The 20,560-nt window shown below is 39.4% G+C and overlaps 1 protein-coding gene across 3 annotated transcripts in view; it reads left to right on the top strand.

The window, feature by feature from the left end:
* The window catches only part of Nell2 (neural EGFL like 2), a 363,671-nt gene that overhangs the window by 238,408 nt on the left and 104,703 nt on the right, over positions 1-20,560 (top strand). For all 3 annotated transcript variants that reach the window (XM_031353723.1, XM_031353705.1, XM_031353713.1), the window contains exon 14: positions 15,359-15,484. In XM_031353723.1, the coding sequence (XP_031209583.1) occupies positions 15,359-15,484 (126 nt within the window). The remainder of the gene's footprint in view (positions 1-15,358; positions 15,485-20,560) is intronic.

Raw genomic sequence — 20,560 nt, 5'->3', positions numbered from 1 at the left:
ACACATACACATACACACACACATTCACACAGATAGACACACAGACACACATACATTTACACACACACATACACACATATAGACACATACATACACACACATACACACACATACACACACACGTACAGACACACATTCACACACACACATACACTCACACAGACAGACACACATACACATACACACACATTCACACAGATAGACACACAGACACACAAGCATTTATACACACATATACATACACACATATAGACACATACATACACACACATACACACACACATACACACACACGTACAGACACACACACAGACAGACACACAGACACACAGACATTTACACACACACATACACACACATACAGACACACACACACATACAGATATACACACATACACACACACACACACACACACACACTTACATAGCACTGACACTACTTGGAAGGCTGCACAAGAAATTGACAACAGTGATTGTGCTGTGCCTTAGAAGTGGGAAAACCCAGTGTCTGGGGGTCAGATTTACCTTAGGTGCCACACATTAGCCCCTTTAAATCTCCTGGCACATATATGGGATGTGTTTGTGTTACTGATGACATTTCTGTAGGTAATCTACAACCAAAGACTAGCATTGGACTTTCATAGATTTTACAGGACTTTTACACACCGCCACCCACTTACTCCATGAACCACAGTGGATACCCATCAGCCTCCCTAGCTTCCTGTGGTGTGTGTAGTCCCCATACTGTGAGCACGCCTTTCACTAGCCTTTGTCCTGGACAGTTGCACTTCTCCATGAGTCCTCTGAGTAGATGCCACTTTCTCCTTTGCTGCAAGACTAGGTTTGGAAATTGTGTTATGTTTACCAAACAGCATTGTTATTGATTTATTAGATGTGTCTTTTTATTAGAAAAACCCCATCAGATCCTTCAACTGATACTTAGTCTTCCTCAGAGTTCTTGATGATGGCATCCCAGGTAGTACTGGATGTAGACGAAAGCAATGACATCTCAATAGATATAGCATTCATGACAGTGAACCCCAACTTTTCAATATTCTTCCTTTTAACTTTCTCCATAAGAATTGTTTCATAATTCTTTCTTATTCTGTCTTCAAATTTTATCCCCCTCTGTCTTTCGCTCTGTCTCATCTCAATCCAAAGAATAATATGTTCAATTATAAATAACAAGAAAGCTAATACAATGCTAAGGTTCCTGTTCTTGTGGAATGTACCATGAAATTTATAATGAGTGGATAGATATGAAAGTGAATGCAGCCGATTTGTGAGCAGTATTTTTCAGTGACTAAGGAAATCCTGTATATTGTAGGAATATGCTTTAATGTGCACTTTGGTGGGTGTGATTCCTAATACAGAAAAATTATCGTGGTAAATAGCCTCAGCGTTGCCAGTGTATGACACTGGTCGCTCCCTTCAAGGGAACTTATTTGTAAATTGTCCTCTGTTCTGGGTTTATTTTCTACTGAGAAACCTACTTAGACTTGCAAATGCTACATTTTTAAAAATACTCTTCTCTTTCCAAATATTGCTGTCAAATCTTATCCTAGATTCAAGTTTCTTAAAACTTAGTGTGTTTCCGGTTTGTGAATTACGTTGATTGTCTCTCTGCCAGCTTTGCCCAGTGGGTATTTCACAGCTGTTGAGCAGAAGCTTAACAATATCCTATGCTGGTCTGTATTTTTCTTGCATATGTGGATTTCAGAACTGAACTCCAGGGCTCAACACTGTATTGGTTGAGCAAGAAGCCCTTAGTGTTCCTTAAAATGATCACACAATGCTTCTGCAAGATAAAGTCGAGATAAATGCTGTCACTTTGGAAATGCAGCATAATTTAGAAAAAGAGCAGAGTTCCCAGTGTTCAAGATAGAAGGTAGAATGGTAGGGAATAGAGAAGTATGAGTGGGGGGTGGGGGGCTTAAGTGCTCTCTGCCTCCAGGTTTCGTCCAGAGGCCAGAAAGAACATCCATTTTGGACCTTAATCTAGAAATGCTCCTACTGTGCCTTCCACTCATTAACTGCCTGAAACCTGTGCTGGTGGGAGTTTCCAAAACCACAGACATGATTCAATTACCCTGTCCCTTAAGCTTTTCTATTTATGTGATATAGTCCAGTTCTTCAGTATGGCCCCAAGAGCTTTGAGATCTGAGCCCTACCAACCAGTTTGTCTTTAGCTTCCTTTGCCTGTCTCTTTGAATATAATTATTCCAGTTGAGTTATATAATTTATAAAGTTCATCTCAGCTCTAAAACTCTTGTGTTTCTGAATAATTACAGATTTTTATATCACCTTTCAGATATGGAGAAGGGAGGGTTCTAAATTCCTTGTTACTATTCTTTATCAGCTTAAGGTTCCCAGGCCCAAGAGAAAGTGTTTGAGTACCAGAAACATGGTTTTCTTCTGCTTTTTAGTTTGAGGGAATATACTCCCCGTCTTACAAAACTACAGAGAAGCAGAAACCACCACAGCCATGTGGGTCACTCTCCCTCTGTTAGAACTGAAACCCTGAACAATGGGCATTGACTTGAAAATTAGCTTGTGATGATGGAATTAAGGACTTGGAGATGAGCTGCCAGTTGTGTTGGCAGTGGATGCCCTTTCAAGCTCCCCATTCAACTGAGAGTCAATCCACATACAAGAGGACAAAAGGGTGTGCCTGCCCCTTCTGCAGACTGCATGGACCTGTCCTTGGAACAGTGTGGGGTCACTGCCAAGATGAGCTTCAGGTCAGACCAGAACAAATGAGGGTACCTGCCCTTTGACCTCTAAGGGGAAAAGCCTTGGAAAGATTTATTGACCCTTGCAACAGATAAACAGTTGGAGCCAGCCAATATCCTGGCCAAGTTCTGTGTCCTTAGATCATATATTCCACTGAAAATGAACATGCAATGCATTATCACATAGCAAAAACATACAGATGCTCTTAAAGCCAGAGAAGCTGGGCTGGGCGAGGCCCCTTCAATTTTGCAATCATTTAAAACTAAGACTTGCACTAATTTGTTAAGAAAAAAATTCATAAAATATGTAAATTGATTTTTCTGCTATCAGCCCCAGGCTTGCATGCTACAGTATCTAGCTCAACATTAGGCAGGCAGACAGCACTCCATTGCAGCCCTTCCAAAGTCTCCCCTCACAGGATTGATTTTAAAAATGGTATTATGTATATAGGAACTCGTACCATTATTCACATAAATAAGTTCTTGTTTTCTCAAGTTTATATAGAATATGAAATCTTCTATATTGCCAAGTACACATTCCTGGGTATATTCAGAGGTGCTCAGAACAAACACTGTATTTCCATTAATGGAGCCCACTGCTCCTTATTCAGTGAACATTGCCCAGGTTTCTGTTGTGTACTATGCAGTATGCATAACTATGACATTTACTTATATTTGAATTTCTTCAGATAAACTTGTCTATATCACTAAGTGCAGTATCTGGAACATAGTGCATGTTCATTTTATGCTCAATGAATAAAAATGGATATTAAAGATAAACAACCATCAGAGAGATTGGAATCTGCTGATATGTATAATGAAGAGGAAGTGGATATAGTAAGTTACACCTGAAAACTATTTGAACACCTTACACTTTTCACTGTCAAGGAACCATGACATTCAGAGATATCGCTTTCTAGAGTTCTGCTAGCAAAGTGATAGCATCAAGAGATACCTGATAGAATGAGGTAATAATGGCATGATTCTGCTCTCTTGGTTTACAAGCCCATGTATGGTACATTGTGTGTGTGTGTGTGTGTGTGTGTGTGTGTGTGTGTGTGTGTGACTGCATGTAGTCTTGTGGAGTTGTATATTCAGGTGTGTGCACATATGTGCAGAGAGCAGAGGTTAACCTGGAGCTGTCTTCCTTCCTGGCTTTTTTTTTTTGAGACTGGGCCTCTCACTGGCTGGGGACTGAACTGCTTACCCTAATATAACTGGCAGTGAACCCCAGGAACCCCCTTTTCTCTGCCTCACTGGTGCTGAGGTTACATACCTGGCTTTGCCCATCATCCCTGGCTTGTTTGATTACTCGATTTTTACAGGGGCTCCAGGAACTGGTGCTTCATTCTTCCCAGTTGAGTATTCATTTGCTGGGCTGTCTTCCCAGCCCCCAGAGTCTGTGTGTTAACTCTCTCACTATTCAGTTTTGGAAGTGGCATTAAGGAGTACATAGTTGAGCAATGAAGGCACTTATTTTTTAGACTCTGGTATGCCCAGCTACTGTTTGAATGTTCCCTTATTGCAGCCCATTCTCAGTACATTTCTTCCTGCCTAGTGGAAATTATGATCTTAGTTCTGTACTTAGGATAACCAAAACATGATCAAAAACCCAGTAACATTTCTTACTAGAAAACATTAGATAAATTTATACACAAGAAAATTGAATCTGAGGATTTGGCTCATTTCACTTGGTTCTTAAATCCAAACTATCCTGTGGACCAAGTTTGCACTTGTTTTCTGCCAGACTGCTTTTCAAATGCCATTACATGTCTGCAAGACTCTGCACACATCAATGGAAATGACTGTCCTATAACTTGCAATATTAGTACATAAACACAACCTTCTGGGGTTCCCTCTGTGGTCAGGGTGCAAGGAAGAATATGCAAAGCACGTTCTGTTCTCAGCGCTGAGGGAAGGCTCCTGTTTTGCCTCTTTTTCACCCAGGACTCTGTCCAAGCTTCCTTTCTGCTAGCTTTTGAATGCAGACTCAACCACTCTGCAACATTCAGACTGAAGTTCCTAAATGCTCCGATTAAAAAAGCCTCTTGATTCTGCTTTATGATCCCACATCGACATTTGCTTGAGTTTTATTTAGCTGTACAATAGCTTAAAACGGAAGAGTCCACAAATGGAAATGGGGCAGGTCAGGATCTCACATCGCTGTGGGCTAGAGATCCCAGGAGGAACCATGCTAAAACGACTGTATTTAGGTCATCTTACCCTTGCACAAATTACGCCCGTTTATGCTTGTAACTGACATGTTCTACCATGTGTGGTGTTCCAGGATCACATTAACAAAATTAATCTCAATTCACAGTCTGCTTGGCTCACTTTGTCCCATAGGATTTTGGTAATAATCAAAGTTCATAATGCTTTAAGTGTTCTCAGGATGCTTCACACTGATTTGTCAAGCTTGGAAGCAGGTTCTTTGGAAGCAAGTTTTTCTATAGGATGCTATCTCTATAGAGATCTATATTGGACCCTATTCCAGCAAGGGCCTGTACAGTTTTACTCCAGCTATTGAAGTTGATTTCCCATCTCTTCCAAGACCTACACTTGTTTGAGGAGGGGCCATGGTATGTGCAGAGGAACTCCTGCCAGTGGTGACCAGTGTGTTTTCACAGAGCTACAGTCTTCGTTAGTCCCTCCATTCTGCAAATTAAATCTGAACGGAGCTGGCCTCCAGGCAGTGCTCTGGCCCAGAGACTTGAGTGAGATCACCATTTTCTCTACAGTGACTTTATAAGGATGGACAAGCCAGGAGGCACAGGCCTCAGAAGGGGCAGGGCAGTTGGGATAGGATTCTTTTTATCTCCATCTATACCTAGGAGGGAAAGCAGATCTACAGCCCTCTCTGCACCTTCTCCATGGAAAGCCTGTCTCCAGGGTATGCTCTGACCCCAGGACTCAGGATGGACAACTGATCAACAGCCCTCTGCACACAGGTTTTACCAGAGGAGAGCTGATCTCCCAGAAGAGCTGACACAGGCTTATAGACCTACAAGAGGAACAACCTCCAGCCAGAGACAGCAAGAACATCTAACATCAGAGATCAACAGAAGGTGAAAGGCAAACACAAGAATCTTACCAACAGAAACCAAGACTACTTGGCCTCATCAGAACCTAGTTCTCCCACCACAGCAAGTCCTGGATATCCCAAAACACCAGAAAAGCAAGATTTGCATCTAAAATCATATCTCATGATGGTGATAGAGGAATTTAAGAAGGACATGAATGACTCCCTTAAAGAAATACAGGAAAAGACAGGTAAACAAGTTCAAGCCCTCAAAGAGGAAACACAAAAATCCCTTAAAGAATTACAGGAAATCACAACTGAACAAGTGAAGGAAATGAACAAAACCATCCAGGACCTAAAAATGAAAGTAGAAACAATTAAGAAGTCACAAATGGAGACAACTCTGGAGATAGAAACCCTAGGAAAGAAGTCAGGAACCATAGATGCAAGCATCACCAGCAGAATATAAGCAACAGAAGAGAGAATCTCAGGTGCAGAAGATACCAGAGAAAACATTGACACAACAGTCAAAGAAAACACAAAATATAAAAAGTTCCTAACCCAAAATATCCAGGAAATCCAGGACACAATAAGAAGACCAAACCTAAATACCTATACTAATTACCTAGTTAATTGGTATAGAAGAGAGTGAAGACCTCCACCTTAAAAGGCCAGTAAATATCTTCAACAAAATTATAGAAGAAAACTTCCCTAACCTAAAGAAAGAGATGACCATGAACATACAAGCCTATAGAACTCCAAATTGACTGGACCAGAAAAGAAATTCCTCCTGCCACATAATGGTCAAAACACCAAATGCACAATACAAAGAAAGAATATTAAAAGCAATGAGGGAAAAAGGTCAAGTAATATATAAAGGCAGACCTATCAGAATTACACCAGACTTTTTGTCAGAGACTATGAAAGCCAGAAGATCCTGGGTTGATGTCATACAAATCCTAAGAAAACACAAATGCCAGCCCAGGCTACTATACCCAGCAAAACTCTCAATTAGCATAGGTGGAGAAACCAAAGTATTCCATGACAAAACCAAATTTGCACAATATCTTTCCACAAATCCAACCCTTCAAAGGATAATAAATGGAAAACTCCAATATAAGGAGGGAAACTACATTCTAGAAAAAGCAAGAAAATAATCTTCCAACAAAATTAAAAGAAGATAACCACATTAATAGAATTCCAACTAAAACAACAAAAATAACAGGAAGCAACAATTACTTTTCCTTAATATCTATTAATATCAATGGACTCAATTCCCCAATAAAAAGACATAGACTATAAGACTGGGTATGTAAACAGGACCCAACATTTTGTTGCATATAGGAAAACGCACCTCAGTGTCAAAGACAGACACTACCTCAGAATTAGAGGCTGGAAAACAATTTTCCAACCGAATGGTCCCAAGGAAAAAAGGGGAGTAGCCATTCTTTTTTTTATTTTCTTTATTTACATGTCATATGATTTCTCTTTTCCCAGTTTCCCCTCCAAAAAACAAAACAAAACAAAAAAACAACAAGAAAAAAGCCCTGTTGCCTCCCCCGTCCCCCTGCTTGTCACCCCACCCTCTCCCACTTGTTGGCCCTGGCATTCCTCTACACTGGGACACAGAACCTTCACAGAGCTAAGGGCCTCTCTTCCCATTGATGATTGACTTTGCAATCTGGAGTAGCCATTCTAATATTGAATAAAATCAACTTTCACCCTAAAGTGATCAAAAAAGATAAGAAGGGACACTTCATACTTATCAAGTGATAAGTATGATCTACAACGATGAACTCTCAGTTCTGAACCTCTATGCTCCAAATGCAAGGGCATCTACATTCATAAAAGGAACTTTACTAAAGCTCAAAGCACACATTGCACCACACACAATAATAGTGTGAGATTTCAACACCTCACCCTCTGCAATGGACAGATCATGGAAACAGAAACTAAACAATGACACAATGAGACTAACAAAAGTTATGAAAAAGATGGATTTAACAGATATCTGTAGAACTTTTTATCCTAAAACAAAAGGATATACCTTCTTCTCAGTACCTCATGGTACCTTCTCCAAAATTGACCATACAATTGGTCACAATCAGGCCTCAAAAGATACAAGAAGATTGAAATAATTCCTTGCATCCTATCAGATCACCCTGGACTAAGGCTGCTCCTCAACATAACAACATAAACAATACAAAACCCACACACACATGGAAGCTTAACAATACTCTATTCAATGATAATTTGGTCAAGGAAGAAATGAAGAAAGAAATTAAAAACTTTCTAGAGTTTAATGAAAATGAAACCACAACATACCCAAACCTGTGGGACACAATGAAAGCAGTCCTAAGAGGAAAACTCATAGCTTTAAATGCCTCCAAAAAGAAATTTGACAAAATCCAACATCCTTTCATGATAAAAGTCTTGGAAAGATCAGGAATTCAAGGCCCATACTTAAACATAGTAAAAGCAATATACAGCAAACCAGTAGCCAACATCAAACTAAATGGAGAGAAACTTGAAGCAATTCCCACTAAAATCAGGGACTAGACAAGGCTGCCACTCTCTCCCTCCCTATTCAATATTCAATATTCAGTATTCAATATTCAATATTGAAGTCCTAGCCAGAGCAATTAGACAACAAAAGGACATCAAAGGGATATGAATAGGAAAGGAAGAATTCCAATTATCACTATTTGCTGATGATATGATAGTATATTTAAATGACACTAAAAATTCCACCAGAGAGCTCCTGAACCTGATAAGCAACTACAGGAAATTAGCTAGATATAAATTTTACTCAAGCAAATCAGTGGCTTTCCTCTACACAAAGGATAAACAGGCAGAGAAAGAAATTAGGGAAATAACACCCTTCACAATAGTCACAAATAATATAAAATACGTTGGTGTGACTCTAATTAAGCAAGTAAAAGATTTGTTTGACAAGAACTTGAAGTCTCTGAAGAAGGAAATTGAAGAAGATCTCAGAAGATGGAAAGATCTCCCATGCTCATGGATTGGCAGAATTAATATAGTAAAAATGGCCATCTCGCTGAAAGCAATCTACAGATTCAATGCCATCCCCATCAAAATTCCAACTCAATTCTTCTCAGACATAGAAAAAGCAATTTGCAAATTCATCTGGAATAACAAAAAACACAAGATAACCAAAACTATTCTCAACAATATAAGAACCTCTGGTGGAATCACCATCCCTGACCTTAAGCTGTACTACAGAGCAATTGTGATAAAAACTGCATGTTATTGGTACAGTGACAGGCAGGTAGATCAATGGAATAGAAATGAAGTCCCAGAAATGAATCCACACACCTATAGTCACTTGATCTTTGACAAAGGAGCTAAAACCATCCAGTGGAAAAAAGACAGCCTATTCAACAAATGGTGCTGGCTCAACTGGCGCTTAGCATGTAGAATGCAAATCAATCCATTCCTATCTCCTTGTACAAAGCTCAAGTCCAAGTGGATCAAGGACCTCCACATAAAACCAGATACAATCAAACTAATAGAAAAGAAAGTGGGGAAGAGCCTCGCATACATGGGCACAGGGGAAATTTTCCTGAACAGAACACCAATAGCTTATGCTCTAAGATCAAGAACTGACAAATGGGACCTCATAAAATTACAAAGCTTCTGTAAGCCAAAAGACACTGTCAATAGGAAAAAATGGCAACCAACAAATTGGGAAAAGATCTTTACCAATCCTCTATCTGATAGAGGGCTAATATCCAATATATACAGAGAACTCAAGAAGTTAGACTCCAGAGAACCAAATAACCCTATTAAAAAGGGGGTACAAGAGCTAAACAAAGAATTCTCCACTGAGGAATACCAAATGGCTGAGAAGCATCCAAAGAAATGTCAACATCCTTAGTCATCAGGGAAATGCAAATCAAAACAACCCTGAGATTCCACCTCACACCAGTCAGAACGGCTAGGATAAAAAACTCAGGTGACAGCAGATGCTAGAGAGGTTGTGGAGAAAGAGGAACACTCCTTCATTGCTGGTGGGATTGCAAACTGGTACAACTACTCTGGAAATCAGTTTGGCGGTTCCTCCGGAAATTGGACATAGTACTACCAGAGGACCCAGCTATACCACTCCTGGGCATATACCCAGAAGATGCTCCAACATGTAATAAGGACACATGCTCCACTATGTTCATAGCACCCTTATTTATAATAGCCAAAAACTGGAAACAGCCCAGATGTCCCTCAACAGAGGAGTAGATACAGAAATTGTGGTACATCTACATAGTGGAGTACTACTCAGCTATTAAAAACAATGAATTTATGAAATTCTTAGGGAAATGGATGGATCTGAAGAATATCATCCTGAGTGAGATAACCCAATTACAAAAGAACACACAAGGTATGCACTCTCTGATAAGTGGATGTTAGCCCAGAAGTTTGGAATGCACAAAGTACAATGCACAAACCACAAGAAACCCAAGAAGAAGGAAGACCAAAGTGTGATACTTCATTCCTTCTTAAAAGGTGGAACAAAATACCTGTGGAAGGAGTTGCAGAGACTAACTATTGAACAGATACTGAAGAAAGGACAATCCAGAGACTGCTCCACCTGGGAATCCTTCCCATATTTGATCATCAAATCCAGACACTATTGTGGATGCCAGCAAGTGCTGACTGACAGGAGTCTAATATAGCTGTCTCCTGAGAGGCTTTGACAGTACCTGACTAACACAGAGGCTCACATGAAGGGTTTGCAGCTCCTTAGGATGAACAACAATATGAACTAACTAGTACCCTCAGAGGTCCCAGGGACTAAAATACCAACTAAAAAGTACATATGGTGGGACTAATAGCTCCAGCAGCATATGTATAGCAGAGGATGGGCAAGTCGATCATCAATAGGAGGAGAGGCCCTTGGTCCTGTGAAGGTTCTATGCCCCAGTCTAGGGGAATGTCAGGCCCAGCAAGCAGGAGGGGGTGGGTGGTGAGCAGGGGGAAGGGGCATGAAACAGAGTTTTGTTGTTGTTGTTGTTGTTGTTGTTGTTTATTTTTATTTTATTTTATTCCTATTTTTCTGAGGAGAAACTGGGAAAGGAGATATCATGTGACATGGAAATAAAGAAAATGTCTAATAAAAATCAAATAAATCTGACCCTTGTGTACACAGAGTTCTTAGTACTCACAATGGAGTTCATTCACAAGCTGATACTTGAGGACTTTAGCTACATTTGTTCATTTTTTGTTTTGGTGTTGTTATGTGCCCCCAGTCTGTATAATGGGACTTGAATATATATAATCGTAGTGATGACCACTTTGTATTGAATAATTAATTACAGGATTATAAATATATACACTTCTTGGGGAAGATTATTTCCCTGGCTCTCAGCATCCCTACTTGCTTGTTCTTCTTTGTCTAGAGTTGAGACCTCGTGAGCTTTTTTCCTTCCCTGTCAGCATGTCTATTAGTAGGAACCATAGAGTTCACATCTTGTATGGGCAGCCATGTTGATGAGAATTGATGGATATAGCATCTATGGGCATTTCTAAGTGACATAGCTTCACGGCAAACATCCTTTTCTTTGGTTACTGAAATTTTTCAGTCCCCTCTTTTCAAAAATCCTTGAACCTAAGGAGCATGATTTGTTCCATAGCTATGTCAGCTTGGACTGGGTATCACAAGATCTTGTATTCCCTGCATTGTGATTGGTTGTGATTTCCTGTAATTGTTACTTCTGTTTCAAAGAAAAGTTTCTTTGATGAGGGGTGAGAACTACACTCATCTATGGATAAAAAGGTGGATACTTAGAATGCAGTTCTAATTTTTCTTTAGTTCTAGGAATTTTTTATTTCTCTTTTGATTTCTTCTTTGACCCAGAAATTTTCAATAATGAGATATTTAATCTCCTCAAATATGTATATTTACTAGAAATATGTCTGCTATTACATTGAAGTTGCATTGAGGTCAGATGGAATGTGAACAGTTAGTTTAATCTTCTGAATCTGTTAAACTTTGCTTTGTGTCCTAGGATGTGATGTTTTCAGAAGCTCCCATCTGCTGTTGAAGAGAATGTATATTCTTTGTTGTCTTGATGGAACACTCTGTCAATATCTGCATTTATTGATGTGTGACATTATTTTTTGGTATATTTGAGCAGGTGAACTTTGAGCTGTCTATTGGAGAAAGTGGGGTATTGAAGTCCACTACTAATAATTGGTTGATATTAATTTGTAACTTTGAGTCTCATAGTACACTTTTAATGAAATTGGGTACACCATAATTTTACACATATACATTTAAGATAGAAACATCTTCCTGATTTATTGTTTCATTTGATTAGGATGTAATGTCCTCCTTTGCATGTTCTAGTAAATTTTAGTTTAAAGTCTATTTTTTAATATATTAGGTTAGTAACTCCTTGCTTGTCAGTCCTGTTTGGTTGGAGTACGTTTGCATATCCTTTCATCCTAAGGTGATTACTCTCTGTAATGATAAAATGCATTACTTGTAGAAAACAGATAATATGGATTTTGTTTCTTGATACATTCAGCCAGTCTGTATCTTTTGTTTGAAGAATTGAAGCTGTTCATATTTAAAGTTATTATTGAAAGTTACGCAATTGCAGCCATTGTGTTATTGACTTCTGCTGTTGTTGTGTTCTCAGTGGCACTTTGTGTTTTAGTGGTTGACAATCTCCTGGCTATGCTCATTCGTCTTGGTAGCCTGAAATATTGCTTCCTGTATTATCATTATATTTTATCTGCTGCATAAAATTTGTTTAGGCTGTACATATCATGGAAAGTTTCTCCTTTAACTATGGTGGATAGTTTTGCTGGGTATACTAATCTATGTGGCTGTTATGGTTTTGGGAGTTAGCATTCATTGTTCCTGGGGTTTATAGCTTCCAAAGTTGCAAGAAAAAAAATATCAGCTGTTATCCTGATGGGTTATTCTTCTTATGTGACTTGTATTTTTTTTCCTTCCAGTTTAGCAGTTTTCAACACTCTTATTATTTGTTCTGTATGCTTAGTGTTTTATCAATGAACATAACATAGGCAATTTCTATTCTGGACTTAGCTCTTTGATGTTTACATCTGCTATCTATATGAGCATGTCTTTTCATAGTTTTAAGAAGTTTTTGATTACAATCTTGTATAATATATGATCTATGGTATTGGCTGGGTATTTTTTATCTACTTACATAATTTTAAAGTTTCATCTTTTCATGGTGTCCCACATGGTGTTCCTTTTCTGTGTTTTTAACAAAGCCTTCATATTCTTTGCTTATTTTGACTAGATCCTTTATCTTCAATCCTGGTGTTCTGTCTTCTGCTTGCTTTCTTGGGCTTGCAAGGTATTCCCTTGAGTTTTCTCATTGGGTTATTGGGTTTTTTAATTTAATTTTTGTTTCAGCTTGAGTACTCTTCAGTGCGCTCATCTTTATTGGATTCCACTTTCCCCTTCGGGATTGTCTTCCTCATGTCCTTCAGCGTTATGCTTGTGTTGTCTTGGGTGCCACTAGCTCATCCACTCTCTTTAAGTTTCCTAAGTTGTTTCTTTGTGCCTTCTTTACAATTCTTAAATTATTTGATAAAGGTTTTAATTGCTTCTTTAAAGTCTATATCCTGGAGTTCATCTGGGTTATTCTAATTCTAAAGGTCTGATGGAGTTTTGTGTAGTTACTGCTTTGATAACCTTTGTTTTCTATTCTTTTCTCTCTTTCCTTCCTTCCTTCCTTCCTTCCTTCCTTCCTTCCTTCTTTCTTTCTTTTCTTTTACTTTTCTCTTCTTTCTTTTTTTATTTTTATTTTTTGTACATTGGCTTCTTTTGCTAGTTCTGTGTCTGGTATGCACAAAACACATTGGGTCAGGATACAGGATCAGTGGGCCAGATAAAGCCTACAAGTTAAATATGGCTTAGGTAGAATGAAATCAGGTAAACACAAGCTGGGCTGACATGCAGTATGCACATCTTGGTGTAATCCTACAGTTTGTCAAAAAAATATATATGTATAGATATAGACAGTTCTCTGGGAGGATTTATGTAAAAAAAGCACTAGGCCAACTCATCCAGTAAGACCCAGAAGTAGGATGGGCAGGGTTGGCTGAGTGGAGAAGTTCAGTGTGCTATGAAAAGGGTTTGTGGGTTGTGGGAAAGAAAAGGGGTCCTGGAGGAAGCCTAGAGTTAGGGATGGTGGAGGCAAGAGTGGACAGACTAAGCTGAGACACTGAGTGTAAGACTTGATAGCAGGGGAGAATCAGATGGACCCATACAGCTAAACCCTGGTGAAAGATGTTCAAGATCTGGCTGGGCAGAGAGGCTTGCATAGTGCTTATATTTCTTTTAAATATTACCTGATACATTAATGCAAAAGAATTATGTGTGTTAATGGGATGTCAAGTAATATTTTAATACATGAATACATTATATAACACTTAAATCAGGATGGATATATTTATATTTTCAAACAGTTACTTTCTTATGTTAAAATTTTTGATATTTTCTATATTTTTGAAATATTCATTATTGTTGTCTGAGTCTGTCTAAGGTGAAGCAATCCAACAGAAATTCCTTTTCCTATCTAACATTAATATTCATCATCATTTTCCTATTCCCCCCAGTCTCTATGTGGTAGCTCCATTGCACACTTCAACTTTTGTGACATTAGCCTTTCTACATTCCATACTATATGGTATTTGTCTTTCTGTACTTGACTATTCCACTTTCCTAGCCTTAGGGATTACAGCTATATGCCAGCACTCTGGCTTTTACACATGCTGGGATTTGAACTGGATTCCTAATGTTTATACATCAGGTACATTCTTGACTGCTGCATATCCTCAGTTCAGAATATAAGCTCTCAATAACAAGTATTCAGTAAGTGCTTTAGATTCCATATAAAGGGGTATTATTAAATGAGGAGGTTTTATTGTTAAAATTCACATTCTTCACAATTAAAAAAGTCCTGTGTATTGTATCTTAATATCAATAAGCTTTTCTAACTTGAGGTGAAAATTAACTTGTATAAACTTCCATATCATATTTTATAATTTCATAATTCCTCATCTGTACCTGTTCTTCACACTATAATCCTGTCTGCGTTCAGATATCTAGTAGGGTACTTATTGCTCGATTTGCATCTCCAGTTAACTGATGCTCTTGGATTCTTACTTTCAAATGAAATTCTTCAAGTTCTGTGTACAGTAAACACTTTACCTCTTGCAAGTCCTCTCCAAGGTGTACAGAATAGCCAGTGAATCAAAGATCACAGTTTTGGTCGACTCAGTAACTGAATATTTTAGGATGCTAAGGCAACCTGATCTGTAATTTCTGATTCATTTTATCAAACACGAGTAGATGAATGCACCGAAGATTTTAAAAGCTATTCATAATGATGCAAGTTGAAACTGGTAGGCCTATTTGAAACTGTGGCAAGGAACTGTTCATAAAAGCACACATGCTTTCTGTATTGTGAACATCAAACACTCTTATTAAAGGAGATATTTTTGAGTGCTCTTTTAAAATGCAGTTCAATTACTAGGAAGGAAAATCATAGGAAATTCTCCAATATTGGCCACCATTGACCTCTGCCTCCTTTTTCCTTTTCAGACATTGATGAATGTGCAGAAGGGCGCCATTACTGCCGTGAGAACACCATGTGTGTGAACACACCTGGTTCTTTCATGTGTATCTGCAAAACTGGGTACATCAGGATTGACGATTACTCATGTACAGGTAAGTGGTCCCTGTTTGTTATTGAGTACTTTCTCTCTTGTATGGTTTTTAAAGTTTTCTTTTTCTTAAATTTCTGAGAAGTGTATTATAAATGTTTCTTCATAACAAAAAATTAAAATAGAAATTATTGCATCTTGATCTAGCATTTAACTGTGAATCTGCTCTGAAGAATAGTGTACAGCTGGAATGGAGGTGCATGAGAGAGTACTTGTTTTTTCTGGTGTGGGTCTATTAACCCTTCCCTGACAGCTTCTGTAAGGGAACCACAGTTGACTTAATCTTAAGGGTCTCTAGCCTCACACCCAGTTATTCTTGGTAAGATAGTAATGGATGTTGTTCTTGAAATGCAGCATTCCATGGCATACTTTCTTTACTTCTTAAAATCTTTCTACCATTTCTTCCATGATGGTCTCTGAGTCTTAAAGGGGATGATATGGATATGTGGTTATTTTGTTCTACTTGTGGGGATTGGATCACTGTGCTACACCAGAAATCACTTATTCTTCTGTAATTTAACAGAATAAAATTGTATACATTAACCACCACTCACTGCAGGGAGCCTCTCTGACCAGGGCTACTGCAGCAATAATCTCAAAGACATAAACACAAACATGTATGAAGCAATTTGACAAGCACATCATATACATTAAGCAAGCAAAGAAACAATGTAGTACCTTCCCTACTCTAGCTTATGATCTCCCTAGACTTAGGCATGTCACTGGATTTCCCCTGCCCAATATGAATTCTCTCCTGTGAGATTTTGATCAGACCTCAAATCCAAGTGGAAAATAGTTACTTACAGTCCTAACGCTTGTGCTATTATAACACCACATGGTACCCCATTTCTGTTATGCTGATAGGAAAGCACAAAGAGCTGCAGTGAAGAAGGTCCACTGGTAACATTTCTGTCTCAGTAGTCCACATGGCAACCCCTGGCACTACATAAGCTAGCCAGCAAGGAAGATGCTTCTAGCTCAGTCTACCTTAGTATCCCCATGCCCCATATCCAAAGTACACAGTGTTTTCAGCAATATGGTCTTTCTATTTAGTTATTGCAGTCATCCAACAGCCATGGATATAGTCTGTATTGGTTGGGGGAGTCTCAGGGCTTCCTGGCCAATAGATAACACACCCTTGACATTGCATTTCATGGTTTCTGTGATCATTTTTTCCATCACACAAGTATCTTTCTTTGCTCTCTAGCTTTTATTTTAACCTTAACAGCAAGGACTTGGAAGGTTCTCTTACCCACATTTTGTGGGTTGTTTTTGTCTTACTTTATTATGTTCTGGAGAATTTCATTATGGTTGTTGTACTGGGTCACATGCATCATAGTTGGGTAGGACTGTTGCTTGGATCCCTCCCTTGGAAGCTTGCCTTGTGCCTTCTAATTCCATGAAAGGTCATGCTCAGAGACATGCAGGCCAGTTCTAGCTCAGGAGCCACTGGGCACTGTGTTGAAAATGAATGGTGTTTTCAAAAATAGGGACTTACCGCCCACCTCTGGGGTCTACCCAGGGTAATAGCAATAATCCAGATGTTATGGGAGGCTCTTGGACAAGCCTGACCAACAGCTTAAAATACAGCTTTTTATGTTTGGTGTTGGGGGTTTTTGTTAGGTGGTTTTTGGCACTTGAAGGGGATATTGGTAATGACTATTTTACAGAGCACTGGCAGCATCACTAAAGACTTACTGCCATCCACTCTATAAAACAAACAAGCAAAAACAAACAAACAAAAAGCCAGCTGGCCTCAGGAGTCCCCAAACCACATCATCTGAGCCTTCCATAGTCTACTGTCTCTATGAACTAATTTAGAGGCCAACATGGGAGGATAATATTTTCATGTATTACTTTTTTCTGATTGCAATTTCATACTTGAGAAAGTTCTTTCTGGACAGACAGCCCAACCTCATCTGCATATCTTAACATCCTAAGTAGGGACCATTCAACAACTTCTGCATCTCCTTTACAGTCCTGTTGCACACTTACTCCTTCCGGACCGCCTCATCATGGTTCTCAGGATGCCTCCATGTGCCTTTGGCAAATTACTTTCATCAAGGGACCACATTACCTCATAAGACATAGAAGAAGATAGCCCCATGGGGATTTCTTTCTCCCACAGATTTTTTCAAACAAGGACAGCTCAGCCTCGGTTGCGTGTCCTATTACTTCATATCAGGGACACAAGAACTACTAAATACAGTAAGAGGGAGCACTTTCCTACACTACGTGGAGGAGGGCAGCACATACCTTATAGCCTCAGACAGCTCAGCTTCATTTATATTTCTCATTCCCCACAGCAGGAACAATACAGCTCTCCCTCCCAAATCCATTCTTGGTTCTGTCACATTCCTGTGTTGCCTCAAACTTTTACTGGAACACACACACACACACACACACACACACACACACACACACCTCCCTGCCCCCAGGGGGAACATAAAAACCAGAACAAAGCAACAACTCCACCCACATCTAGCTTAGTTTACTGGGCTTACATACAGCAGCATAGGTGAGGGGTACATACAGGACTTTGGAGACTCTCCCCATAGCTGTGTCACTGAAAAATCTCACCCCAGCATGGATGATGCTTTCCGTGGCTATGGAGATGGAGTCTCTCTTCATTTGACTTTCCATAGTCTGTATACTCCAGCACTTTCTGAGAGCTATCTGGGGCAGATGGAAGGAAGTGGCTGGAAGCTGAAGTGAGAATCGAATGACCCTCCTGTCCCCTCTGATAGAGGAGCCTCTGTAGACCTAATCGTGAAGTTCTCTTGTGGTTAGCATGGCTGCTCTAATTAAGATAGTCATGACTATTGCTCAGGACACACAGTCTATGGCACCTTGGTCAGGAAACCTTTTATTGCTCTTGTTAGGAAGAAAAAGAAAATCTGGGGTTGGAGAGATGGCTCAGCGGTTAAGAGCACTGATTGCTCTTCTGGAGATCCTGAGTTCAATTCCCCGCAACCACATGGTGGCTTACAATCATCTGTAACGGGATCTGATGCTCTCTTCTGGTGTGTTTGAAGACAACGACAGTGTACTCATATACATAAAATAAATAAATCTTTTTTTTAAAAAAAAAAGAAAGAAAAGCTGAAGAGCAAAGTCAAGATTGTGCTAAGTATGTACTTAGATGTTTCTTCTTCACTAATCTTGTGTGAATTCCTAAGGCTTCTCCAGGAGACAGCCCCTAAATGACACTTTATATAATGGGAGAGTACTTACGTAAACATTGTGCTGTTTGTTCAGAAAGGGCTTCTTCAGGCTCTAAGAGACAAGAACACTAAAGGGCATCTTGGTGATGTGCAGCTGGGCCTACACTGAAGTGTCCCCTCTGTATGTTTTCTAAAAGGCCGTTCTCTTCAGTACCATGCCAAGTCCTGCTCAGGGATGTCCGGATTGCCTGTAATATCTGATGCTGGTTCATGGTTTTCTATACATGCATATAAAAACAAATAGGAAAAGATTAGCTTTACCACCATAGAACTGGAGGAAAAGCAACCAAGAAACAAGACCTTCCTTTGGATTCTACCTTTTAATTGACTGATACATAAAAATGCAAAATATCTAAAATTATAAAGTTGGACAGAACCTACCTTTTTTTCGTTATTTTCTGTTCTGTCTCCAATTTTATATTTCTTCATCAGATAAAATGACACTATACATATTGTATAGACCTTTCAAGGAAGAGAAGTCTACCATACTTTCTGGCCATAAAAATAGGAATTTATATTAGGGAAGACATCTGTAGCACTTCTGGCTAAGGTGTCATTCTATGTGTTTGTGTAATTGTCCACACAGAGTTATTACTACAGTGACCCTACTGTGCACAAACGACATTCTACCTACCAGAACAAAGAGACTTATGCTTTAAGTTAGATTATTGGCATAAAACATGGTGCCAGTGGTGATAGTGGGTAACAGAATGTCTTGAAAGAGGGCAATGGAGATGGTTTTGAATGTAAAAATAAAATAGCATAAGTTCCTGTAAATAATGGAGAATAGTACCCACAGCTTACTATATAAGTGATAATACCAATAGATAAGTTTCACGTTAACAGTTAAGCTTCTTTCATTGTGCTTCTTAAGAGTGGTAGTGGTTTCCGGGGCGGCTGATGGCACACCCCCAGACACTCAGCTTTGCAGCTTGCCAGTAGTTCTCTGCCTTCCTATAGTCATGTGTTGCAGGTTTTGAGGAGGCTGGTGCTGATACTTCCCCTGGGGCGTGCTCCCTGGGGTTCACTTCTGTTCTGCACTGTGAGTTGGCTGCATGTCTAGCCGCAGTGAATCCACTGCTCAGCTTTATCCCCATTATGGAATATTTTCTGCATCGCCTTTTTGTCTCTCACTGCATGTTATTTCCAAATGAAGCCTCACCAACCACTGTTTGTTTCTGACTGGTGAGGGAGAATGTCCCCTCATGATTCCAGAGTATCTCATGATATGGACAAAGTGTCTCTTCATTAGGATGCAGAGGAAAGCTGAGCTCATTTTCAGAAAAGCTGCTCGGACTGAAGCTTTTGTGCTGATTAGTGAAGAGCCAAGACTTTAAAAGTCTGGCAGAGGACAGGAACATATTTCATTAATGAGGTACTGGCCTTTCCAACTAATCCATTTCCTCTGCTTTCTTTATGAAGGAGAAACTTCTTTGGCCCTTAAATTCCTGTCTATTCTAACTGGATGGACTAGTTTAAGAGCTACGTTTCTGGGGTAATATGAGTAGCTTTTAGTTTTTATCTAGAGCCCCGTGAGTTCCTTCAAAACTTTGTAAAGCCAGTCTTCTACAGCACCCTCCACTTGGGAGCTTATATACAATAGGCTCAAAGATGAGCCTCTTCTGTGGGTTTGCCTTGTGCCTAAACCTATCCTGCATATTCCTCTGTAAGAGACACTGTAAGATCTAAGGAGAACTCAGCATCTCTGACAAAAGTTGCAGTTTATTGGCTCTGAATTTAGTGGTGAGCGCATCCTTCTGCAATTGATGTAACAGAGTGCGAGTGTCTCTGGTTCCGCAGAGCCATCTTCACCTCCCCATCTCCCATTTGTGGCTGAATCCCAAAGTTTTTTCTTC

The sequence above is a fragment of the Mastomys coucha genome, unplaced genomic scaffold (genome assembly GCF_008632895.1).
Source record: "Mastomys coucha isolate ucsf_1 unplaced genomic scaffold, UCSF_Mcou_1 pScaffold11, whole genome shotgun sequence".
NCBI classification, from domain to species: Eukaryota; Metazoa; Chordata; class Mammalia; order Rodentia; family Muridae; genus Mastomys; species Mastomys coucha.
The sequence above is the reverse complement of the archived record's forward strand: the minus strand, read 5'-3'. Positions and strand labels throughout refer to the sequence as shown.